This window comes from Aulonocara sp. 'chitande type north' Nkhata Bay, linkage group LG12 (assembly GCF_057382095.1).
Source record: "Aulonocara sp. 'chitande type north' Nkhata Bay isolate Kocher_YH1m ecotype deep benthic linkage group LG12, A_spYH_male_GT1.1, whole genome shotgun sequence".
Taxonomy (NCBI): Eukaryota; Metazoa; Chordata; class Actinopteri; order Cichliformes; family Cichlidae; genus Aulonocara; species Aulonocara sp. 'chitande type north' Nkhata Bay.
This window is the reverse complement of record NC_141355.1, coordinates 40,909,239-40,936,027: the sequence shown is the minus strand read 5'-3', so window position 1 is coordinate 40,936,027 and position 26,789 is coordinate 40,909,239. Positions and strand designations below refer to the sequence as shown.

Genomic DNA, 26,789 nt, shown 5'->3' with positions numbered 1-26,789 from the left:
CTCAGATTGCGAGAGTTGTGCGCATGCGTAGTAGCAGGCCCACCCTGCCTCTGCACAAAGCAAAGCGTGACGAAATTACCTGCAGCTGACGTTACATGTTCATGGTGATATTTGATCAGCAGGGGCGCTCTTCTTACAATAACTAAACTATACTTCCTGTTTGATGACGTCATGTCTTCCTTTTAGAGAAGAGGTTATTTTTTGCAACACATGATGAGGTCAGACTGCAGGATTTCCAAAATAAGTTTATAACTCTCAAAACCCAATGGAAACAACACACACACACATGATCAAATCACATGCTGGGTTTGCAGAATGAAGAATTATTTAATACAGTTTTATTTATATAGCGCCAAATCACAACAACAATCCCTCAAGGCACTTTATATTGTAAGGTAGACCCTACAATAATACATAGAGAGAAAAACCCAACAATCATATGACCCCCTATGAGCAGCACTTTGGCGAAAGCGGGAAGGAAAAACTTCCTTTTAACAGGAAGAAACCTCCGGCAGAACCAGGCTAAGGGAGGGGCGGGGCCATCTGCTGTGATTGGTTGGGGTGAGAGAAGGAAGACAGGATAAAGACATGCTGTGGAAGAGAGCAGAGAGATCTATTAAACAGTGTTGGGAAGGTTACTTTTAACATGTACTCCACTATAAATTGCAGATTACATGGCCCAAAATGTATTTTGTAACATATTCCATTACGTTACTCAATAAGAGTAATGTATTCTGAATACTTTGGATTACTTGATATATTATCATGCTTTTTACAACTACATGAATGTACTTTTGCTGTGTAATTTATTACTATTACTTAGAGTTGGATGTCTCGAGACCACTTTTACGTGGTCTTGGTCTTAGTCTCGTCTTGGTCTCGCTGTCTTGTAGTGATGTGTCGGTCGCGAACGAAAGGGCTCTTAGAGCCGGCTCGTTGAAGTGAACGACGCGAGCCGGCTCCTTACTGGGAGCCGTGGTTTTTGTCTCTCCCCCCCCCTCCCCTTTCTCTCTCTCTCTCTCTCTCGCTCCTTTTTTCCCGCTTCACTCTGCACGCAAGCCTTGTGCTTTGTGCTGGGTAGAGGGGGGCGGGGCAGTAGTTACCCTCGCAGTAGCACAGGAACAGAGCGGGAGGGAGAGAGAGAGAAAGAGAGCCAGGGACAACAACGTCACATTAGAAAGGTATAGTAATCATCCACAACTATTTTCAGTTGCAGATGATAAAGGATTCAGAAAGTTTATTCATGCAGGTCCATATGACAGAGAATGTGCATCTTCTTTTTGTTTTCATATTTTAATTTATATTTAATTGTGTTGTGGTTTGTGGTGTTTTGTGTTGTTTCACTTTAAATTTGCTTAAAAGGAAAAAGCTGAAAATTTAAATAGTTAAAAGTTGAACTGTGATTAGTTGTTTTTTGTATTATATGATTTATTTATTACATTTTATGTGGAGTGAATAAATAAAAGTATATTTACGGTGGCCCCTACAGACAAAGCAGCACGTACAAACTCCAAAAGAAGTTCTAACGCAAGGGATGAGTTTGGATTTGATACCAATTTCTTGAAGCATTATAAATCTTGTTTTTTGGTGCCTGTGACCCATCTTATTAATTTATCAATCACGCAGGCAGTCGTTCCTCTGAGTTGGAAGGTGGCAAAAGTTACACCAATTTATAAATCGGGTGATAAAACAGACCCTGCTAATTATTGACCTATTAGCAATCTTTTCAAAGATAGCAGAAAAGTGGGTTCCTAACTCTATCATCAAACATCTTAATGACTCCAATCCGGGTTTGCACCCTATGCAATTCGGATTGCGGAGAGTGAAGTCTTACTTAGACAAGAGCAGTTATGTTGCGGCTGTTTTTCTTGATTTCAAGCGTGCGTACGACACTGTGAATCATCTTAAGCTCTTGTCTAGACTGTCGACATTTAACTTTAGTAATCACATTGTTAAATGGATACAGTCTTATCTATCAGATAGAAAACAATGCGTGCAAATAAAGAATAGCAAGTCACCCTTTACTGTACGCAAGGTGTCCCCCAGGGTTCAATTCTAGGCCCCCTGTTATTTTCACTTTATGTAAATGACTTGCCTAATGTGTGCAAAAATGTGGACACGATTATGTATGCGGATGATACGGTAATTTTTACGCAAGCCAAAACTGCTGATGATGCAGGTGTATGCTGTACAGTACAGCGAGGAATGCCCAGACCTCTACATTGGAGAGACCAAACAGCCACTTCACAAGCGCATGGCACAACACAGAAGAGCCACCTCCACAGGACAAGACTCAGCAGTCCATCTGCATCTTAAGGATAAAGGACACTCTTTCGAGGATGCCAATGTTCACATTTTGGACAGAGAGGACAGATGGTTTGAAAGAGGAGTGAAAGAAGCATCTATGTCCACTGTGAGCGACCATCTTTGAACAGAGGCGGGGGTTTACGACACCAACTCTCTGCCATCTATAATCCAGTTTTGAGATCCCTTCCCAGACGCCTTAACGCCCACTCACATCCTGGGCCATCTGACCTCAGGAATTCGCATGATAAGGTGGGGCCAGGTTTCACAATGAGCTCACCCGAAACTCTGGCTGATTGGGACCCGCACCCAGTTTCACACCTTGGCTCAGGCGATTAGAGGATCATCAGGGGGTCCTTTTGTCCCTCTGTGGGTGGTCACTCCCACTAGGTTTATATCTGGGACTCTCCACCATTTGACCTTAGAACTGAAGAAGCTTCTCGGATGAGAGGTGAAACGTCTTCAAGCAACTTAAAGAAGTCCAGACGCTTTTCTTTGCAAGCTCCTTCGACTACGATGACCTGGATGACTGAGAACCTTCACAGACATATGGCTACATATGTTTTTGTATTCTTTTTTTGTTCCTGCTCTCTCCCTTCCCCTCTTTCCCTCCTCCCTCTGCCTGGGCGGAGCTCACCTGTGGGCTCCTGCCCTTGGCCCACGCACCTGTGGCTCATCACGAGTGTTCCAGCTCCTTTATAAGATGGCAGCTCTGTGTTTCTCGTTGCTGGACCGTTGCCGACCCTCGTCAGTGTAACCCCAGCTCAATTACTTCTAGAGTGTTTTCACAGCGATTTGCTTTACAATCCCTTCGTGTCTCTGTGTACAGATTCCCTGGACCAACCCCTGTGTTACCCGAGTGATTGGAGTGTGAAGAGGAGCGTGAGGAGTGGACGGAGTGTGTGTGTGTGTGTGACTATCGCCGTCTTTCCCGTTCGTGTGTGGACCCCCGGAGCCCGGCTTTCCCCTCACTTTTGTAAATAATCACCTGGTGTATCATAATAAAGACTCTTGTGCTTTCACGACCTAGAGCCTGCGCGTGAGTCCGTTCAGTCCCGTTGTGACAGTTTCTCTGTGAGTGTCACATTCCCCTGGCAGCGTGCTCGCTGCTCGCTCAGTTTTGAAGTTTAATTTTTTTTTCGCTGTACAAAGAAGTTTTCTTCCCACGCAGAGTGAACAGCGGACGCTAATGTTTGTGTCACTTTTTATACAATCAAACTCAAAGTAATGTGATTACTTCCACACTTTAAACGCTGCATGGTCATACTCTCTCCATCACTCCATATTATCCATTGTTGATCTGCACGCGTCTGTTACCATGGACGTCGCACGTTTGGACGTCATCATCATGAGACACTCACAAACAACATCACCGTTTAGTAACACGGCTGCCCCTCTGTTAGTCTTCCTTGGTCTCTTGTGTTCTGGGGGCCTCTGGATGTCTGGAGTTTTGATCTCCTCCATACCTGCTTCATGCCCTGGAGGACGGGGCTGTGGCCCCCCCACACCCTCTAGCAGATCATTACATGAAGGAACCTTTTAAAAACAAGCGCATCCATGCTCACAGGTGTACACACGGGTGATCACACCCACAAACTACACCCTTTTTGGCTCCTACCTCAAAGCACACTGTGTGCTGTCGATCTTATGTGCTGCACAATAATGTTTAACATTTAGTATTTACTGTCATATTCCCATATATCATTGTGATGTTGTTTATTCTATTACTCTTGTTCTCTTCTGCTTGTTTTCTTTTTTCTTTCTCAAAAGGTGATCCAGGAAAAGAAAAAGAGGAAAAACAAAAAAGACACAAAGACAAAGGTGATGAAGCAGATTTTCATTATCGTTTCTCTCCGTCTCTTTTCTCCTTTTTCTTTCCCTTTCCTTCGGTTAACTTTCTTCTGAACTTTTATTCTTGTTTTTCTTTTCCATCCAGTCTGGCCTGATTACAATAACTTAGAATAAAAATAACTAATAAAGATCAAATAAACTATGACAATCAACTGGACCAGTATAGCAAAAGGCCCACTTGGGAAACTAATTCTGTTGGGCATTTTTCTTGGCCTTAGACAATAATTCTGATTGCTACAGTGCCAGACAGGACACAATAAAAAGAAAAAGAGAAAAAAACCCCCGCAGTTTTCTTATGGGAAAACAACAGTAATCTAATTACTTTTTTGCAATTGTAATCAATTACTTATTACTTGAAAAAAGTAATCAGATTACCCATCTCTGCTGGCAAGGATGTTTTCAGGGTCCCTCCTGACTGAGGTGTTTCAAGCATGTCCCAAGGAAATGAGGCTCCTGGGGTAGACCCAGGACAAGCCGGAGAGATTACACTGGCTGGCCTCGGAACGCTTTGGTGTCCTGTGGATAAGCTGGACGTGGTGGCTGGGCCGTACAGACATGAAGATAAGGAGGTTAGTGAGCTGCGATCATCTGACAGATCTAAAGAAACTAAACATGTGAACATGGTTAGCGTGTACCAGTTCCTGTAGAAAGCTCAATTAGCACACACACAAACACAAAGTAACACCCAGATAAACCACTGCAGTTGACCACAGACAGGGGGGGGCGGGGTCAGAGTGCCCATGACTGTTTGTGTCTGTAGTTGAATAGTCCTTCCGCTTTGTCCTTCCTCAGTGAAAAAACCCATCAGTTCATTATAAAGGAACTGATTGGTCCTTTCACTTTAAAAGGTTTTCAGAAGGAGCACACAGCTGACATTCTCCTCCTCCACAACCATCATGAAGCAGGAGCATAGAGCCTGATCTCGGTTCATAAAGATCAGGGTGTGATTTAGAGTTCTCACCTCAAGTTTAAACCCGTCACACTCCTCATGAACATCTGATCTGAAGCTTTTCCCCAGTCACGCTGATGTTGCTATGGACAGTGTGTGAATTATGGTATGGAATTTGCTGCTCCAGAGGTAATGCTGCTTATGTAGAGGACCTGACGATCATTTCATGAACGTAAAGCGAGTCTGAGGACATCTTTCAGGTGTTCAGACCAAAGCTTAGGCATTGCCTCTGACCCTATGTGAAAACCTCACGAAACTTTTATTTTGAATTCATGCAGCTCGCAAACAGGAAGCACAACCTAATTTCAAACCAAAAACCAATCTTCTTCATCATCATCATCATCCTCTAAGCAAGGATACAGGAAATTACTCCTTTCAAAGTAAAAGTCTTGAACTAAACCAAGTGGACAGCTGCCACGGCGACAGTAGGATGATGTCATCACTCTACTTTCAGTGTCCATCTGTCCGTCTCCTGCTCCTCTTCTTCGTCTCCATCAGTGAGGCACCTCCTTGCCTGCCAGATGTGTTCGATACCCTGTAGTTATGTGTTCATTTTGTACTGATAACAGTGACCAGTACCATAAGGACATCACCTGACCTCCGTCTCACCTGTTCACCTTCCTCTGCTACTGGTCAGCCGCCATCTTGTGTCCGGCATCCCGGATCTTCTGACTCTGCGACAGCCAATGAGCATGAAGGGCGGCAGGAGGACACAGCTGACAATCACATCACAGCACCTTCATCATTATAGTCATCATCCTTCAGACTGAATCATCTGATGACATCCCAACCATCACAGCTCGTTTTCGTTCTGTGCATCTTGGGCTGGGTCTATTTCCTGGTGTTTATAATAATGAATTGCATTTATATAGCGCTTTTCTAGGCACCCAAAGCGCTTTACAATTCCACTATTCATTCCCTCTCACATTCACACACTGGTGCAGGCAAACCACATTTGTAGCCACAGCTGCCCTGGGGCAGACTAACAGAAGCGAGACTGCCATATCGCGCGATCAGCCCCTCTGCTTTACCTGTACGTTTGGGTCCTCGGCTGGGACTACTTCATGAACTGTCTCTAAGAGCGTCACCGTCATCTCTAGCACTGTTACCATGTCAACATGGCTGCCTTGGATTATGGGTAGCAGGCAACACAGCATGCTGCAGCTCTATGTGATGCGTTTCCTGTCAGAGACATGACATCATCCACATTTGTCACCTGAGGACAGAAGCTCTACCCCTTAACTTTTGTCCTCTAACCATGATTCAAAAACCTTTATTCGCATTACCTTTCAAAGGGTTAGGCACAATGTACATTTCAATTCCTTTAATTTTAAATATGTTTATATTGTCTATCCTGTAAAATAGTCAGATGTCTATTCATATTAATGTACAGAATTCACCTGCTTGCTGCTACTACTGCACATTCACCCAATGTATATATATATATTTATTTAGTATTTAGTATTTATTTATTTATTGTCATTGTCAAGAACAATGAAATTGCGTTTGGGGCTTCCATACAACCCAAAAAAAGAAGAAAATAATAAATACCCCTTAAAACCCAAGTGTACATATTTAACCCAGTGTGACTCCAATGCAATAAGACAATCCTTAGCAATAATGTTCGTAGAAATTCAGACAAAGACCTGAGAAACATGACAAAATACAACAATGCAACCCATTCAATATTATTGTACTGTGAGATATGATATCAGATATGATAGTTATCTATTTAAGAAAGAGGGGGGGGGGGGCAGGAGGGGGAAGAGAATAAAGATATGATGCACCAATGCAGACCAGTTCATTGCTATTAAGAAGTTGGATATGGTTATTGTCCGTGAGAGGGGGGCAGAGAGTTCAGGAGCCTCACAGCCTGATATATATAGTGTGTATATATATATATATATATATATATAGTATATATATATATATATATATATATTATATATATAATATATATATATATATATATAATATATATATATATATATATATATATATATATATATATATATATATATATATATATAGTACGTATATATATATATATATATATATATATATATATATATATATATATATATATATATATATATAATGTTCTTCCTCTACACCCCCCCCCCAATTTTTTTGCACATGTCGAGGAGCGTGTCAGGCTACATTTCACTGTGTGTTATACTTGTATAACTATGCATGTGACAAATAAGGAACCTTGAACCTTGAAAGGAAGTAGAAGTGACATCACAACACAGGAAGTGGCCTTCACAATAATTGTCAGTACCTGCGGTGTCTTTCTTTTTTTTTTTTTTTTTTTTTTTTTTTTTTTTTTTTTCTTAAATGACATCAGAAACAGCAGTATGCGACATTACGTGATGGCAGAGCTTCAGTTCATCCTTTGTCATTTTTTTTTTTTTTTTTTTTTTTTAATAAATAGGACAGGGGGAATGAATGAGAGAGAGAGGGGGAGAGAAAGAAAGAAAACCCAAGGGGAGAAGAGACGGTGAGAAGGGGGGGGAAGAGAGACAAAAAAAAAAAAAAAAAAAAAAACTCCTGGGTCACCTGTATGGAGAAAAAACAAACAAACAAACAAACAAACAAACAGAGGAGACAGCAAACAACAAAGAGCAACATAATAATAGAGAAAACAAAGCACCATCACAATAAACTAGCTAGTCATAGATATCAGTATTTACTAAGTAATAAACGATATTGTGCAGCACGCAAGATAGACAGCGCACAGTGTGCTTTGAGGCAGCAGCCAAGAAAGCTTTAGTCCGCGTCTGTGAATACCCATGTGTGCATACCTGTGTGGATCAGCATGCTTGCATTCCAAAGGTTTCTCCATGTAATGATCTGCTAGGGAGTGTGGGGGGGCCACAGCCCCGTCCTCCAGGGTGTGAAGCGGGTATGGAGGAGATCAAAACTCCAGACATCCAGAGGCCCCCAGAACACAAGAGACCATGGCTTCTGCTCCGCGGCTGCTGAGTGAGCCCTCATCTGGGACTCTCCTCAGCTCTTACTGGAACAGTGGCGCGGCTGCCCCTCTGTTGGTCTTCCTGCGGTGTCTTTCAAGATAGCTGCTGTCCCTCAGCTGTGGGTCTGGACCTGCAGCCTCTCCTTTAGGCGAGGCCATCAGAGCATCTGAGTCAATGGTGACCAGAGCCTCATCAGACCGTCCGGGCACAGGAGCACAGAGCCCATCATATGGCTCTGATTGAGGACCAGAACAGGGATCAAGATCAGGTTTAGAATTAGGAGGAGACAGGCTTGGCCCTGCCCCATTCCAGCCTCCATCGCCTGTGAAGCAGATGTTGGTCAGAACGTCCAAACTAGGTTTAACAAACTTCATTTGGACTTTCTCTTTACAAAAAAAAAAAAAAAAAAATTGTAATTACATTTTTAAAAATGTAATCATAAAACAAACTCCGCCAAACACATCACCTGCTGCACACCTGGCCTACTTCGCTGGCAGAGATGGGCAGCAACACGTTACTGTAATTCGATTACTTTTTTCAAGTAACAAGTAAAGTAAGTTTATTATTGCAAAAAAGGTAATTAGGTTACTGTTACTTTCCCGTAAGCATGCTGCATTACTGCGTTACTAAACCATGATCTCGTTTGTGAGAGTGTCTCATGACAGTGACGTAAGTGAGTACGACGTTCGTGGCAACAGCTGTGTGCAGATCAGCAATGGATAATATATCGAGTGCAGCGAGAGTATGACAGTGCAGCATTTAAAACGTGGAAGTACAGACCTTACATTGATTCTGTAAAAAGTGACAAAAACATTAGTGTCTGCTGTTCACTCCGTGGGAAGAAAACCACAGGAATGTGACATTCCCAGAGAAACTCCCAGATCCTTCCACTGACATGACGGCTGTGTCATACCTGCACCAGGGCAAACCTCCGCCTGCCCCACTCCTGCTAAACAGGTGAAAATAGAGCAACAGGACTGCTGTGTCTGAGTTTATTTATTTTCTGCTGTGTTTTACTTGCATCTATGTGAAAGACTGAGTGTAAACACATTTTATATGCTGGAATATGTAGAAAAGGTCGAATTGGCCTGAAAGATCTATCGCTTTTTACCTATTCAGGTTGTAAATCATGTTTTGAAAAGGTAACTAAGTATCTAATTACCTTTGAAAATAAGTAATCAGTAAAGTAACGGGATTAATTTTGGGGGGAAGTAATCAGTAATTAGTTACTGATTACTTTTTTTCAACACTGTCTGGTTATAACAATCAAACATTTTCTGAAGCATAAAACTCAAATCATAGATTTTAAAATGTTGCTGAGTTTCAAACATTTTAGAAACTTTATTTAAACCTGTAGCACAATGATTGCCACGAGAGCAGATTTCATGTTTCTTTATTATTATTTTAATTCCTAGGATTTAAATCTTTTTAAATCGTATTACTGACCACGACAGGGATTCATGGAATAAAACTGATTTTCACACAGTTTCAGCAGAAAACCTTTGGATTTGTTGTTATATTTAAAGTTTTTAACTGAAAGATGTCACTCATTTTTTGAGCTGCCTGCAGTGCACATATAATCCACCAGAGGGGAGAAGAGAGCCATAAAACAGTTTGGATTGTTGATCAAATTCAAATTCAAATTTTATTTGTCACACACAAAACCATACACAGTATGACATGAGGTGAAATGCTTGTAGCTGTGCAATGCAATGCCCGACCATTAAATGACATTAATTAATTAATGATGTGATGCAAACAGCATGAAAGTGTTGAGGATTTCCTCTGGGACGGTGGTCAGAGTGATCAAATTACATCAAGTCCGCCACTGTGTTTAGGATAACCACGAATTAGTCCACCTGAATGAGGGAGGAGTTACTGTGGGACACCTGTGCAGCAGAAACAAACACATCACCTTCACAGGTTTTTGTTCCTCTTTGTTCAAATCACAGCCTGATGACTTACATCAGGTGATCTGTTTGGAGTCCTTCTTCAGGACCTTTTAGTTTTAGACTCACATAAACACCACCCAGATTATGTCATCAACCTGTGTCCTTCATGTTTAATATCCAGGTAAGCAGCAGGTAAATTCTGGACTGATGCTTACCTGAACTTACTGACTTACAGAGCTGATGACCGCTGTCCTATGACCTGAGCATGCTGGCTGGTTCAGTGAAGCTGGATAACAAAAAACACCCTCGGGTGACTCACCTGTTTGGGCGTATGATTAACCCTGTAAAACCGATCAGAGCGGGCACGCTCCGTTTTGTGCAACTACTTTTAAATCCTGTTAGCACTGCAACCACGTGAGCTAGCGCAATAATTTTTTTTGCATATGAAACCGGAGAAGTTGTACTTACATCTTATGGCATCAGCTTGTCCTAGGTCACAGTTGCCTTCCACATATAGCTTTACAAAAACTGCATAAAAAGCGCTTGCAGCAACAAAAACATAACATAACATAACAAAAAATAATTTCCCCCAGGGATCAATAAAGTATTCTGATTCTGATTCTGATAATATTCCAGAAACAGGCTTTGCCGATCAGCTGTTCTTTTTTTTTTTTTTTTTTTTGCCGATCACCTGTTCAAAACACTTCCTACACTGGAATAGATGTCAGCACGAACTATCACAGGTCCACCATGACCTGCCCTAAACCGGAAGTGATGTCATTTTTGTTCAGGTTGCCTAGCAACCATGATACTAACCGCAAGAAATGTTACATACAGCTTTGTGTGACAGAAATGAAGGAGAAAAATGTTTTGTTGGTCATTCATTTTTGTCATGACGTCACTTTGATGAGTATCTGAGGCTGAGACCACGGGACTGTAAAACATGATTGTTGGGCTTCATTCCTCAACAGTCATTTCAAGATTAGCTAGTAAATAACAATTAGCTGATGTCGGTCATGAGACTAAAATCATCCCACTGTGGTAATGTAAATATAATATGGACAATATTATATGTATTGTCCGATTATTATGAGATATATATATGTAGAGGCTTTAAAACCAAGTTAACGCTGAAAGCACAAACATCACTAATGTCACATAACTGTGCCGACATGTGGCCAACAGCAATGTTTTAATGTTCTTCGTTATTAAACATTCGCACATAAATAAGTGACGTCATATTCAGTACTTACTTTTGACAGTTCACTCTTGGCCGCTCCCTTCTGCCGTATTTTGCGGCAAAATTATCCACACCTACCGCCGCGCTATGAATTGTGGGATATATGGGACCACGAAGCGTGCACCAAGCGTCCCTCTCACGTTTTCAGCTTGTTCAAAATGTTGCTGCTCGTCTCTCACACACAGGCATGAACATATCTCACCGATCCTGTCCTCTCTTCCTCGACTTCCTGTTTATCACAGCAGTCCTAACTTTGGCTCATGAACAGTCTTTCTCCTCCGTCCCTTTCTGATCTACTTCAGCCTCATGCTCCCTCGCGGCCCTTAGATCAGCTGACCAGCTGCTTTGTCCCAAAAATTGTCTGAAACTTAGAGGAGGATGAGCTTTTTCAGCTGTGGCTCCCAAACTTTGGAATGCGTTGCCTTTGAGTAATAGACAGGCATCTTCACTGTTTTCAAGTCTCTTTTGAGAACACTTTTTTTCCAGTAGCGTTTGATCGGTGTGAGTTGATGTGCTTTGTTTTAACATGAGTGGTTTTGTCTTTTGTTTACAATCTTGTTTTGTTTTTGTACTTTGTTTTTAAATGTGCTGTATAAATAAACTGGATCTGATTATTGATCGATTGATTGGGTGATCGGTAATACAGCTGCGATTAATATGAAGTAAATGGAAACAAGCCTTAGATCAATGAGGAGAATCCATAGAATATCGAGTATTGATCTGCTGATTTCCAGTCTGTAGGAATTAAACATGGGAAAATATGAAAGCTGTATTGAAAATGCTCAGCTGTTCAATCACATATCAGCAGGTCACCTGTTAAAGGGCAAAGATCAGAATGTATTAAATACAGGGAATGCAGAATTATTAGGCAAGTTGTATTTTTGAGGAATAATGTTATTATTGAACAACAACCATGTTCTCAATGAACCCAAAAAACTCATTAATATTAAAGCTGAATGTTTTTGGAAGTAGTTTTTAGTTTGTTTTTAGTTTTAGCTATTTTAGGGGGATATCTGTGTGTGCAGGTGACTATTACTGTGCATAATTATTAGGCAACTTAACAAAAAACAAATATATACCCATTTCAATTATTTATTTTTACCAGTGAAACCAATATAACATCTCCACATTCACAAATATACATTTCTGACATTCAAAAACAAAACAAAAACAAATCAGCGACCAATATAGCCACCTTTCTAATGATCGGCTATGTACCACAGGCCTTCAAGCTGGCTGTAGTTAAACCTTTACTCAAAAAGCCATCTCTAGACCCAGCAGTCTTAGCTAATTATAGGCCAATCTCCAACCTTCCTTTATATCAAACATCCTTGAAAGAGTAGTTGTCAAACAGCTAACAGATCATCTGCAGAGGTTTATTTGAAGAGTTTCAGTCAGGTTTCAGAGCTCAGCACAGCACAGAAACAGCTTTAGTGAAGGTTACAAATGATCTTCTTATGGCCTCTGACAGTGGACTCATCTCTGTGCTTGTCCTGCTAGACCTCAGTGCAGCGTTCGATACTGTCGACCATAATATCCTATTAGAGCGATTAGAACATGCTGTAGGTATTACAGGTACTGCGCTGCAGTGGTTTGTATCATATCTATCTAATAGACTCCAGTTTGTGCATGTAAATGGAGAGTGCTCTTCACACACTGAGGTTAATTATGGAGTTCCACAGGGTTCAGTGCTAGGACCAATTCTGTTTACATTATACATGCTTCCCTTAGGCAGCATCATTAGAAGACATAGCATACATTTTCACTGCTATGCAGATGACACCCAGCTCTATCTGTCCATGAAGCCAGATAACACACACCAATGAGTTAAACTGCAGGAATGTCTTAAAGACATAAAGACCTGGATGGCCGCTAACTTTCTGCTTCTTAATTCAGATAAAACTGAGGTTATTGTACTCGGCCCTGAAAAGCTTAGAAATATGGTATCTAACCAGATTCTTACTCTGGATGGCATTACCTTGGCCTCCAGTAACACTGTGAGGAACCTTGGAGTCATTTTTGACCAGGACATGTCCTTCAATGCACATATTAAACAAATATGTAAGACTGCGTTCTTCCATTTGCGCAACATCTCTAAAATTAGAAATATCCTGTCTCAGAGTGACGCTGAAAAACTAGTTCATGCATTTATTACTTCCAGGCTGGACTACTGCAATTCATTATTATCAGGATGTCCAAAAAACTCACTGAAAAGCCTTCAGCTAATCCAAAATGCTGCAGCAAGAGTCCTGACAGGGACTAGAAAGAGAGAGCAGATTTCTCCTGTTTTGGCTTCCTGTTAAATCCAGAATTCAAAATCCTGCTGCTCACATACAAGGTCTTAAATAATCAGACCCCATCTTATCTTAATGACCTTGTAGTACCATATCACCCTATTAGAGCACTTCGCTCTCGCTCTGCAGGCCTACTTGTTGTTCCTAGAGTATTTAAAAGTAGAATGGGAGGCAGAGCCTTCAGTTTTCAGGCCCCTCTTCTGTGGAACCAGCTTCCAGTTTGGATTCAGGAGACAGACACTATCTCTACTTTCAAGATTAGGCTTCAAACTTTCCTTTTTGGTAAAGCATATAGTTAGGGCTGGACCAGGTGACCCTGAATCCTCCCTTAGTTATGCTGCAATAGACGTAGGCTGCCGGGGGATTCCCATGATGCATTGAGTTTTTCCTTTCCAGTCACCTTTCTCACTCACTATGTATTAACAGACCTCTCTGCATTGAATCATATCTGTTATTAATCTCTGTCTCTCTTCCACAGCATGTCTTTATCCTGTCTTCCTTCTCTCACCCCAACCGGTCGCAGCAGATGGCCCCGCCCCTCCCTGAGCCTGGTTCTGCCGGAGGTTTCTTCCTGTTAAAAGGGAGTTTTTCCTTCCCACTGTTGCCAAAGTGCTTGCTCATAGGGGGTCATATGATTGTTGGGTTTTTCTCTGTATCTATGAAGCGCCTTGAGGCGACTTATGTTGTGATTTGGCGCTATATAAATAAAATTGAATTGAATTGAATTGAATTGTGGTGGTTCCCAGCCAGAGTTGCATGGACTGTAGCTCCTCTCCCTGTGCTCAATTATACATTTAAATTAGGTGGATGTTGCTTTACTAAGTATTAGTTCTGAGGGCTGAAGGTCCCCAAAGTACTTTTGATTACTTTTAATGAGAAAAAGATAGCTGCTGTTAATTTAAGACAGCACTACGAGTCAAAACATCAGGACAAGCTGAAAAACCGAAATGCAGAGCAGAAACTACAGAAAGTAGAAGAGCTAAAGAAGAATCTGACATTTCAGCAGAGGTGGGTCGAGTATCCAAAAATTGTACTCAAGTAAGAGTAGCATTACTTTAAAAATATTATTACTCAAGTAAAAGTAGTCGTCAAAAAAGTTACTCAACTAAGAGTAAAAAAAGTACTTGGCAAAAAGACTACTCAAGTAGCCAGTAACTGTTTGAAATGTCAGATTTATTTTATAAATAAATGCTATCATGAAGCCAATACAGAAGAACCTTAAAGGAGTAGAGACGAGCTGTTTGCATGTGCGTTGAACTCTAGCGTCATTAACCAGGCTAGCTGTTAGCTTATAGCTCACGCTAGCTAACCAGCGAGCAGTTAAAAGGACAGCTGAAGCTGCACAAAACACCCACAAACTTATCTCACTACAATGTAGCGCCGAAAATATGACTCGCAGCTCGAGCTCGACACAGCTGCTGTAACATAAGACTGACATCCAGCTAACCACAGCTAAAAAGATATTTAGAGAAAACTTACCGTTTCCTCAGGTTACACGAGTTGAGTTGTTTCACGCTGAAAAGTTGTTGTTTTGGCTCTCACTGAAGACACCAACACTGCAGATATAGCTGTTCATTTGTGCTGCTTTTAAGCGAAACATTCTTTGTATGTGAGGCCAAGGGTGTTCATCCTCTTCAGCTCTAGCGTAGACTCTGCCATGTTTTCATGGGTTTCTTCTTTCTGTGTGTCCGCTACTTTGAAACGCTTGGGCCGCTCTGCCCGCCACAGTTTCAAACTGGTCATGTGACTGCATGGCCACATCTCATTGGTAAAAAAGTTACCGGAAACTCCACTGGCGGCATGTTATCTAATGTGTTAAACTAATTTAAAAAAAAAAGAACGAAAAAATAACGAGTCGAATTTTGCAAATGTAGCGGAGTAAAAGTACAGTTTCCTATGGGCTCAAAATGTGGTCATAAATATTTTGTACTTGTAAATCAGTTTTGTACTTGTAAATCAGGATTTGTATGTGTAAAAAGAATTTGTGTGTGTGTAAAAAAGATTAGTGTTGTGGACTTAGCCAAAAAATCCCTGCAAGTTACAAGTACGAATTTTGACCCTATTTTTCTTCCTTTCATCTGATTGGTCAATGTCATGTCAATCACAAATTAAACAATCCAATCAGAGAACAGATGGGTTTGGCTGTCGGAGGGGCGCTTTTTTTGAACTGCAGGTCCTTGAAGGGTAATACAGTTTGAAGCTGGAGGATCTCTATATAAATATCCGATAGCAGCTAGGTCCCCTAACTTTCAGCAGCTGTTGAAAGGATAAAGTTGTGGTATATCAGTGGTTAGAAACACCATCATTACTTTAGGATTAGTTTAACACAAAGTCAGGGCTGACCCGGGACCATTGCTGTGAGTCACAGTGCGCAGCATAAAGGTCCTTTCACATCGGACGCAGCATGTGCTGCTAATGCTAACTGCTAACTAAAAGCCAAGGATCCAGAATTTGTTGCGCTGGCTGCTGAGCTCTGTGGGTTTTTGCAGCAGCTCTACCTGTAGTAGATGCACCTGCACTCCTCTACAAGAGTTTCTGGTTTTTTTGCTAGTTCTTCAAATCTTCAATAAAAACATGTATGCTAATTCATAACAAAGAAAGCTTTGTAATGACCACATTTTGAGCCCATACGTTTCTTCTTCATAAATGTACTCAAGTAAAAGTAAAAAGTATCTTGCAAAAAAGGTACTTTAAAAGTACATTTTTTTTCAAAAACTTACTCAAGTAAATGTAACGGAGTAAATGTAACTCGTTACTACCCACCTCTGCATTTCAGCAGATGACTTTCACCAGTGCAAAATCACAAAGTGAAGCTGTTGTGAAAGCAAGTTTTATTGTAGCAGAGGAGCCAAATCAGCCCGGTACCACTCTGAAGAGCTGCATGATGAAGGTGTGCGACGTCTTGGGTCCAGACAAAATGCAGATTTTGGCAAATGTGAGCCTGAGCAGAAATACGATTGCTGATCGGGTTTGTGAGATGGCCACTGATTTAAGAACACAGTTGTGTGAAAGAAGCAAAAACTTTCTTGCATACTCTCTTGCTGTGGATGAAAGTACAGACATGATGGACATTGCACAGCTGACCATCTTCATCCGTAAGGGGAGTGAATATTGGAAATTGAATCGATGCACGGGACAACGACAGGAAAAGACATTTTTTAAAAGTATTTCAAAGTGTAACTGACATGAAACTGCGCTGGGATAACAGATGGAGCGCTGGTGTTGTGCAGGATGTAAGATCTAGTAAGGATGCAGGAGAACTGTACTGGTGAGTTAACAGCATATCACTGCATCACACACCAGGAAACGCTGTGTAGTAAAGTCCTTAAAATGGAGCATGTAATGCTCACCGTGACGCAGACCGTACATTTTATCTGAGCTAAAAGTTTAAATCACCGTCAGTTTCAGTCTTTTATGTGGGAAATAGATTCAGAGTTTGCCGACATTCCTCATCACACAGAGGTCCGCTGGCTGAGTTGGGGAAAAGTTCTCAGTAGTTTTTGAGCTCAGCAAGGAAACCTGTCAGTTCATGGACATGTATGATGTGGTGAAAGCGTTTCAAGTGAAGCTGTCACAAATGCACCAGTGCAACCTGCCTCACTTTCCCTGTTGCCAAGTAATGTTGAGCCAAGTCGGCGCACTTTGCTCCGTCTACATGCGGCTGGAACCTTGTGTTTGCTTTCATTTATTTTTTCTGGGGTTTTTGCTGCATGTTCATATTTCTAACTTGCATAATTGTGACAGGATATATTTTTATGGAGAGCAAAATATTTAAAGTTAAAGTTAATTTTTTTAAGTTATTTATTCTGGAATAATATTTCTGCCTGTTTTTATTCATATTTATGTTTAAAAAACATCGATTTAGTGTGTTTAAAAAATGTTTATCTTGTTTGGCCCACGACCTAAAGTGTGCCTTGAGTTTTGGCCCCCTATGCAATTGAGTTTGACACCTCTGCTGTACACTATGCCACTATGCACTCGGTTATGGCGTTCCACGTATGCCCCGCCTGCCAGCATCTTGCACCCTGCTGCTACGTGCTGGATTGTCTCAGGGGCATCTTTACACAGCCTGCACCTGGAGTCTTGCCCATACTGGCAGTCACGTTTCCCTGGGCAATATTATCAGAATCACCTTTATTTGGCCAAGTTTGTGCACAGAAATCAATTTGACTCAACTTTGGGGGTTTTTGCATACAGAAAGCAAACTTTGTAAAAATATATAAATAAATAAATTTAAGCCATGAACAGGCTCACGGCTCAGCAGACATCAATAACAGCTTCACTCACACATCTGTACAAAACAAACTTTATTGAAACACCTTTACATAAAGAAAAACTTTACAGATAAACAGGAAGTGTCCTGTTACATGCGACAGGTGTCATGAAACGCCTCCAGGGTCCTAAAGTCCCTCCAAGTGGGAGGAAGTCCGTCCTGCAGGAAACGGCCACAACGCTGACATGACGACTGGAAGAGCTTTATGTAGCTCCGCAGCCAGGTCTGAGAGGGCGACACAGAGGGGTCAGACACAGACAGGCAACGACAGAGGGTAATCAGATTACTCTGGTGCCCGATTACTCTCACCATGAAAGACCGCACAACGACGTCTGGCATCTGAGGCAGCTGGTAGTGCAGCAGGGCGGTGGTGGCGTGGTCTGTTACCTGCAAGCACCTGGCTAATCAGGGCTCCGAATGCTAGGCCCACATATCAACTTCTATGCATCTGAGATCTCTTACCTTCTGAAACACCTGGTACTGGGACTTGGTCCAGATATCCAGCTGACGAGGACAAAAGAACAGATTACCGTGGTTACCTGGGACACATAATCAGCTGTTACCTGTCAGGCGAACACTCACCTTTCCTTCCTCGTTGTAAACGTTTTCGTTGAATCCTCGAACGATGGTTCTGTCGATAAACAGCGACCGCATCACAACGATGGCCTTCAGCACCTTCCCCAGAGTCACCTGGGACGGAGACAGGTGAGACAGACACATGTTACCTGATCTGAAAACACCTGTGGGCACAAAGTGTGTTTAAATGTGTATTCTACTACCAGCAGCACAGCCGACGTCCCGTTGGGTCTAAACAGCTCAATGGTCATATCAGGAAACAGCCTGCCGATGCGAGAGATGACATCATCCACGTACCTGTGACAGGTGTGACAGGTGCCCGTGTGTTAGTGTGAAAGGATAAACCAGGGGAACCGCAGCATAAAGGTGTGAAATAGTTTACTGTAGCACTGTTGTAGTATTTTGTGCAATAGTACTCACTGTGGAGGCAGTACCAGAGTACTGGGTTGGACTTTGGGCCGTCTCTTGGCTGATGCTCCCATCTGATTGGCTGATCGCTTCAGCGACTGCTGGTTCAACAAACTGGAGGCCAAGCTAGCGTGATACTGCAACTACACATACACACAAACACAGCGTGAGGATTTGACGGTAGGCGGGGCCTCTAAACATGGATTAAACGTTTTCCTCACACTCAAAGACGCTCAGCCTGCATCCGACCTCACAAGTGTCCACACGAGGACAATCCCAGTGTCCTCTGTCTGTCTGACTGTCAGGCAGTAAAAACATGGAGGCAGCGTCCGGGTGGGTGGTCCCTGACCAGTTTACAGGGAGTGGTTTTATCACGTCCATGTTTTTGCAAACACGACGGCGACGGTGGAAGGACTCATCTTCAGCCTTCGTAAACGAGGGCCGCCGCTGGCTTGGTCTGTGGTGGCAGCTCCATGAGCTCCAGCTGTGGACCAACATCAAAGCACCTGACACGCTCAGAGCAGCTGAAGAGTCGCGATCAAGAACTCGCTGATTAATGAGACACAGCTGACACAGTGGGTATCAGAGGCGGGGGCTGATTCTGTTGGTCTGAAAACGCTACGAACCATCAGCTGCACACAGAGGCTTGTCACAACCACGTCTGTCTGCGGTCAACACTCGACTTTAACAAACCGAAACAAAACAAACAACTGAGGTTACAAAGGTCGTCCTTTGTGCTTATAACATGTGAAACAGTCAAATAAAAAACCTCACACGACAGAAGCTGAAGTCCAAACAGCGATGATAAAACCGACACAGCAGGTTTGTGTCCCATGGCGTGTGGAAACTCCCACCGTCGCCATATTTCCCTATCTGGTATGACTGAAACACGCACGCTCAGCACGGTGTGTTAGGTAGAAGGTTTTGAGGTTTGGCGGGGGGATTAATGATGCATTCGCAGTGTGTGGGAGAAAAAAAAAAAACGTGCAGACACCGTAATATTTCCATGGCAACCCATACTCGATGGTTACGATAACGCCATTTTAACCATCGTATGTGGACAAACTCGTTAAGTATATTCGATACATGGCCCAGCCCTCACTCCAGCTCAACATCCATCTTCGACCCCGCAGTAACCACAAGTCTTTAATTCCAGTTACAGTCCCTACACATTTATCTATCACTCACCCAGCTGGCTCACATTACAGCAGCCTTCACGCCAACATGTGTAAAAACAATTGTGTTGCTAGGCGATCCAGTGTGTCGTAGCTACTTTAATTTCTGTGGCTTCTCCGGTTCGAGGTAAAAGTGGTTATATTTATTTCTTTTGATCCAACACGCCCCAAAAGCCAGTATTTGATGAATACGCCCAAAGTCATGAAATATGAGATGCACAGTGCTGATGGCACCGGGTCACCTGACTCAAACAGTCCTCATCATGACGTGTCTGCAAACCCGAACATTACAGCGAACAAGAGGCACGTCCTGCTTCAGACCAGCCAGCCAACAGAGCTACTCTCTGCTAAAGGCACGGACCGCTCATGAACGGCAGGAGACAGCGACCCCGCTACACTGACGCTCAGCTGTCGTCTCCTCCGCTCAGTTAGCTATGATGGTGCTAAACATGCCTTTCTTGAATTGTTAAATCTGTGACGGTGTGTCACAGCAGGGCTCCGTGGGGAAATGTCCAGGTTCAGGTCCACTTTGATCTCGCTGTGAACAGGGCGGTTGCTCTGAGGTCCTCATCAGCAATGTTCCCTCTAAGCTGCGCGCGTGCGCAATTGCGCACTGCTGGCACGTCTCTGCGCACAGAAAAAAAAATCTAACCTGAATTGAAATTAAAATGAAAACTTTAACAATCCTGTTCTGCAGTGTTAGTCAGTGACTGGCTGCTCCCGTATGGGATCAGAACGATGCCACCTTATCCCACAGTCCAGCCAATGATGCGATTCACATTCGTATAGATACGCAGCTAATCAACGTCGCTGACAGGCTCTGACAGCGTCCTTATGTGCCGACACCGGTGTTTAGCTAGCAAAGCGGCTGATGTGGAGTGAAGCCACGTTAATGACAACGTGTACAACCATTGGAGATGTGAGCAGCACAGACGAACAACTGACGGACAAAGTGTGGACTTTATACCAGTTTTTAAATTGTGTTGATCGGCCACGTAAAACCAGAGTTATGATAAAATATCTGCAATGTTTGTTTTTCTTCCTGAATACTGTCGTTGTTTATATTTACTGCAGGAAGAAACGGTAAAAACTGCGTTTTATAAGGAAAACCCCCTGAGCAAAAACAACACCCCTCCCCCAGCCTCTCCTATTGGTGGAAAAATGTACCATGTGGACCAATCACAAAATGATATGGCAACATGGCATTTATTGTTTAGGGAGGGGGAAGTTTTAGGAGTGATGGCGTGTTTGAGATGTGAGAGATTTGCAATGTTTAGCACTAATCTTGTGTCGTCAGTGTGTCGTCAGTGTGTCGTCAGTGTGTCGTCAGTGTGTCGTCAGTGTGTAGTCAGTGTGTCGTCAGTGTGTCGTCAGTGTGTAGTCAGTGTGTCGTCAGTGTGTCGTCAGTGTGTCGTCAGTGTGTAGTCAGTGTGTCGTTAGTGTGTCGTTAGTGTGTCGTCAGTGTGTAGTTAGTGTGTAGTCAGTGTGTAGTCAGTGTGTCGTCAGTGTGTCGTCAGTGTGTAGTCAGTGTGTAGTCAGTGTGTCGTTAGTGTGTCGTTAGTGTGTCGTCAGTGTGTAGTCAGTGTGTCGTCAGTGTGTAGTCAGTGTGTCGTCAGTGTGTAGTCAGTGTGTCGTTAGTGTGTCGTTAGTGTGTCGTCAGTGTGTAGTCAGTGTGTAGTCAGTGTGTCGTCAGTGTGTAGTCAGTGTGTAGTCAGTGTGTCGTCAGTGTGTCGTCAGTGTGTAGTTAGTGTGTAGTCAGTGTGTAGTTAGTGTGTAGTCAGTGTGTAGTCAGTGTGTAGTTAGTGTGTAAATGGTAAATGGCCTGTATTTATATAGCGCTTTTCTAGTCCCTAAGGACCCCAAAGCGCTTTACATATCCAGTCATCCACCCATTCACACACACATCCACACACTGGTGATGGCAGCTACATTGTAGCCACAGCCACCCTGGGGCGCACTGACAGAGGCGAGGCTGCCGGACACTGGCGCCACCGGGCCCTCTGACCACCACCAGTAGGCAACGGGTGAAGTGTCTTGCCCAAGGACACAACGACCGTGTCAGTGTGTAGTTAGTGTGTAGTCAGTGTGTAGTCAGTGTGTAGTCAGTGTGTAGTTAGTGTGTAGTTAGTGTGTAGTCAGTGTGTAGTTAGTGTGTAGTCAGTGTGTAGTTAGTGTGTAGTTAGTGTGTAGTTAGTGTGTAGTCAGTGTGTAGTTAGTGTGTAGTCAGTGTGTAGTGTAGTCAGTAGTGTTGTGTGTCAGAACAATGAGGCGCCTGCTGAGTGTTACAGGTGTTACAGCAGTGATACATCTGCTGCTGTCAGGCCTGCAGGTATCAGGCTGTTGTTCTCCTTCGTCTCATAGTGGACAGAAATTATTTTTTGGAGCGGCACAAATAATCTGTGTGGCATCAGAGTTGATGCAGAACAGCTGATTGTTCTGTAAATAGTTTGAAATGTTTATTTAAAAACGCTTTGGCTGCATTTTTAGGTAAACAGCTGCAAAAAGCTTTGTTTGCATAACTCAGTTACTTTTTTGAAGAAGTAACTATATAATTAACTGCCCAACATTGGTCATTGTTTACTGTATTTGCAGACAGAGTTACAGACTCTCTCCCAGACCACAGACTCATAATACAGTCAGAGCTTTATGAAAGAATAAAGAAAGAAAGCTTTGTTTTCAAACTTGGAGTTCAAGTTATTTTTCCTTCCAATAGTGTTAACATGCTACAGGTCATGAACAAGATTGTTTTTAATTGTCATTGTAAGTAGGCTGAAGCAGTTAATTTAAAGTAGTCTAACATAAATGCTGTAATTTGATTACTTTAATAAACCTATGTGACTTGGATGCTGGCGTGACCACACTGCACACGTCTGATGTTGCTCACAGTGGTCCAAGGGACGCTCAGGGAGTTTGTGTGTTCATGAAACATTAGAGGGAACGTTGATCATCAGTGAACAGGAAGTGCACGTTAGCGGTTACCTTGTTGGACCACTTGTATGCCTGCAGCAGCTGAGAGTACAGAGGAGTTTTATCCTGCACCGGGTCCAGACTCAGCAGACCGCTGTTATGGAGGGGGTGGGACTCTGAGGGGCGACCAACCAATCCGCTGAGACGCTCCAGCTCACTGACAGACAGACAGAGAGACGGATTTTCAGTCGCCAGAGAAAGTCAAACCGTAAAAACGTGTTTAGGATTAAAAAGTCATAAAATAACAGTCAGAGGTCAGGCTCACTTCAGCCTGCTCGAGCATGGCTGATTACACTTAGACTCTCAGTAAACATGGACCTAAAATCATCCTGACCATCAGCTGCTGTCTTGTCTCAAAATACACTCCAAGTGTTGCTCTGTGGCACGGAAAGTCGCCTTCAGTTTAGGATGTATTCAGAAAATGAACTTTATATTTTAATAATTCCCATGAGGAAGATGCATATCTGCTCTGAGGATCCAGAATTCCCTTTGGACAGTATTTCAAGTTTCCACACCAACGACACAGCGACAGTAGGTGCTTGGCAGCTGTTAGAATCAGGAATCAGAATGCTTTATCAATCCCTAAGAAAATTATGTATCTGAATGGACCCTCTTCTGTCAGCATGTCTTTGTGTATTAACTCTTAAATCAGCAGAAATATGAATGGACCCTGGTCCGTCAGCATGTCTTTGTGTATTAACTCTTAAATCAGCAGAAATATGAATGGACCCTGGTCTGTTATGAGTCTGTCAGCATGTCTTTGTGTATTAACTCTTAAATCAGCAGAAATATGAACGGACCCTGGTCCGTCAGCATGTCTTTGTGTATTAACTCTTAAATCAGCAGAAATATGAATGGACCCTGGTCTGTCAGCATGTCTTTGTGTATTAACTCTTAAATCGGCAGAAATATGAATGGACCCTGGTCTGGGGGTTAGTGTGTTTTTCTGTAGGCTGGATCCTGACGGACAGTGTTTGGACTCACTTGAGGTCTCTGTTGACCGCCTCTAGGTTTTGCTGGAATTCGGATATAAACTGCTTCTCTCGACCCTCCAGCGTCTCGCGATTCTTCATGCCGTCCTTCAGGAACTCGAACACGCGGCTCACGCTGGAGCGCAGCGCCTGGATGCCGCTGATGGCGTGAGAAAACGCATCCAGGTTCACTCCGACATTCACCACGTCCGCCATCTTCTCTGCTTTCCCCCCCCCCGGCTGCTGGCGCGCGTTGATGACGTTTAGGAAGTCGTTAAAAAAAACAAAAAAACGTGACCCTGACTGGAAAGGCAATCTTACAGTCATTGGATGATGATGTAAATAAATGTAAAGATAGAAGGTTAAAGGTCACAGGTGTTTACATGCAGGGCTGGACTGGAACAAAAAATCGGCCCGGGCATTTTGACTAGAGACCGGCCCACCAGGTATTATAGGAAAAACCATAAAGCCTTTGAATGGAAACAAACGCTGTTGTCACAGTGATGTACACTGTGTTGTTGGTATATATGTATCAGTCTAATAAACTTAAACCTACACCATCCTGCATATTCTGGTATTCTACAAGACATAATGTGGATTGCACAACACTGGTCACTATATTCTTCATTTCCAGTTAATACTTGTACAGCTGCTGTTATTGTGTATATATTTATTTATATTTCTTCATACATTCTTATATAGTTCTATATTGTGTATTTTAGTGTACAGTTATTTTATTTTCAACTTTAATTTATATATTTTATCTTATTCTCCCAGTTAAATTTACCCTTCATTCTAATTTGTGTTGTACAGTTATTTCATTTTTAATCTTAATTTATATTTTATTCCTTCCTAGTTAAATTTACCCTTTTTAATTTTTCATATTTATTTCCTATCTTATTCATAGCCTTTTCCCTTTTTTGTTTTCTTTAGGTCACGAGCAGTTGTCAAAGCATTTCACTACATATCGTACTGTGTATGACTGTGTACGTGACAAATAAAATTTGAATTTGAATTTAAACAGTACCTGGAAGCAGACTGCTTGGTCGAGTTAACCTCCTGAACTATCTACAGCACATGGTGAAAACCTGAAATTAAGACAGAGGAGACTAGAGGTGAGACATGATCATTACTGATTACTGATGACAGATTTAGATATATTTTCATAAACTATTCATTTGCCACATCAATAAACAGCATGGCAGGGCAAAATATGTTTTCTAACATGGCAACCTTTACAAAGTGAAAGGAGACAGAAAGACAGGTGAGAAAGAATTTTACACAGTACTGGTACAGAATCTAGAAAATGTGGGAAAATACTGGCATCATATACAGTACTTACTTCTGAAGAAATTATGATTGGACCCTTTCTGCTATTTGCACATTTTTTGCACATTTTTTACTGTAAATTTCTAAGTTAATTTTTAAATTTTGTAGTAACCTGTAAATTGTAGATACTGTAAAACTTTTTTCTGTCATTTAATGGTTGGGCATTGTACAGCTACAAGCATTTCATCCCCATGTCATACTGTGTATGGTTGTGTGTGTGTGTGACAAATAAAATTTGAATTTGAATTTGAAAAAAATTACTATGTACAATAATGGATTTCTATGCATTTTACAGCAGATCAAAACGTTTGTTGTAAGATTCAGATAATTATTTGTTAAAAGCGAGACATTTTAAATGAGAATAAGAGAGAAAAGTATTTCCTTGTGCCCCCCTCTCCCTGTTAAAGCCCTACCTGCCCCCCTGGCAACACTTTGCTAGATCCGCCCCTGCACAGTTACCAGCTGTCAGCTGCTTAGAAAAGGATCCTGGTGTTATTTGTCTCTCAGAAACAGTTCATAACTTCAACTCATCCATGTCACCTAAAAGGTAAACCTGTTTCTCCATCACCTGTTCAGCTCTGATGGTTCAGTAAGGACATCTCCTGGTTTCATCTGCATGTTTCCCTCTCACCACATATCCAAACCATCATGACCAGCAGCTTTACAGCTGTGGCTCCAGCAAACATCAGCTGATACTAGAAATTAATATTAAATAAATTTTAGCAACAGCTGATCAAGCTTAAACGTGCTGCTGAACCTGAAGTTCAGTTCTCCTGACACTCGGACCGGCGGCTGCTTCGGGTCTCTGCTCCTCCTGCCTTTCCGTCATCCACCTGCTGGCCTCCACCACTTGCTAATGTTACTGAATCTGTGGCAGCTCCGCGATAGCCACCACCAAACAACTGAGTTATCTTTACACATCTCCCAGCATCTGGCCAATCCACCACCTTTCATTGTTTATACCGTTACGGTTAAAAACGGGAAAAAAACCCCCCATCGGCCCATAAAAACGAGGCATACCGGGCAAACGCCCGGTATGCCCGATGGCCAGTCCAGCTATGTTTACATGTAACCGTGACCTTTGTTCATTCTGCTTCCCCGGAGACAAAAATCACCTGACCTCTGAGATTCTTAATGAGCACTGAAGGTCCGGGGAACCCCCTTTTAACAGGAAGTCACCTCCAACAGGCCCAGGCTGAGGGAGTGGCAGTTGGTCAGGGGTAGGCCAAACCAATCTTCTGCCATCAGTTTTTAGTTTGTTTGTTTTCTTTTGCCTATTTGATTTGGTTCTTTAGCCATTAGAATTATTGTCTGAAGGCCAAGATGCCCAACAGATTTACTTTACCAAGTGCATCATCACGGCCTTGCCATATCGGTCCATTGGATTAACCTTTGTTATTTATTTTATTTTATTTTCAGTAGTTAGAGACGGGACAGACATGACCTCAACAGGTGAAAAAAAGAAGAGAAAACAAGCAAAAAAGAGAGCAACATAATAAACACAACACCATTGCAATAATCTAGCTAAGTGTAAATAACAGTAAATGTTATTGTGCAGCACGCAGGGCTGACAGTGCACAATGTG

General features: G+C 42.4%; 1 protein-coding gene across 1 annotated transcript; it reads right to left on the bottom strand.

The window, feature by feature from the left end:
• Positions 1-17,795: 17,795 nt before the first annotated feature.
• On the bottom strand, positions 17,796-24,202 carry med27 (mediator complex subunit 27). Its single transcript, XM_086257949.1, has 8 exons — positions 23,889-24,202; positions 22,917-23,061; positions 18,775-18,905; positions 18,558-18,651; positions 18,361-18,468; positions 18,241-18,282; positions 18,088-18,165; positions 17,796-18,003 (listed from the first exon to the last, which is right to left on the bottom strand). The coding sequence occupies exons 1-8, from the start codon at positions 24,200-24,202 to the stop codon at positions 17,869-17,871; spliced, it is 1,047 nt and encodes a 348-aa protein (XP_086114075.1). The 3' UTR covers positions 17,796-17,868.
• Between the last annotated feature and the right edge of the window lie 2,587 nt (positions 24,203-26,789).

What these genes read in the sequence shown, in the direction of transcription:
- med27 (XM_086257949.1), bottom strand. Translation starts at nt 24,202, where the DNA reads ATGACTGTAAGATTGCCTTTCCAGTCAGGGTCACGTTTTTTTGTTTTT. An exon ending in CATACAAGTGGTCCAACAAG is followed by an intron (nt 18,906 to 22,916) that starts GTAACCGCTAAC and finishes GTGTATGTGTAG; the next exon opens with TTGCAGTATCACGCTAGCTT. An exon ending in ACTCTGGTACTGCCTCCACA is followed by an intron (nt 18,652 to 18,774) that starts GTGAGTACTATT and finishes CACCTGTCACAG; the next exon opens with GTACGTGGATGATGTCATCT.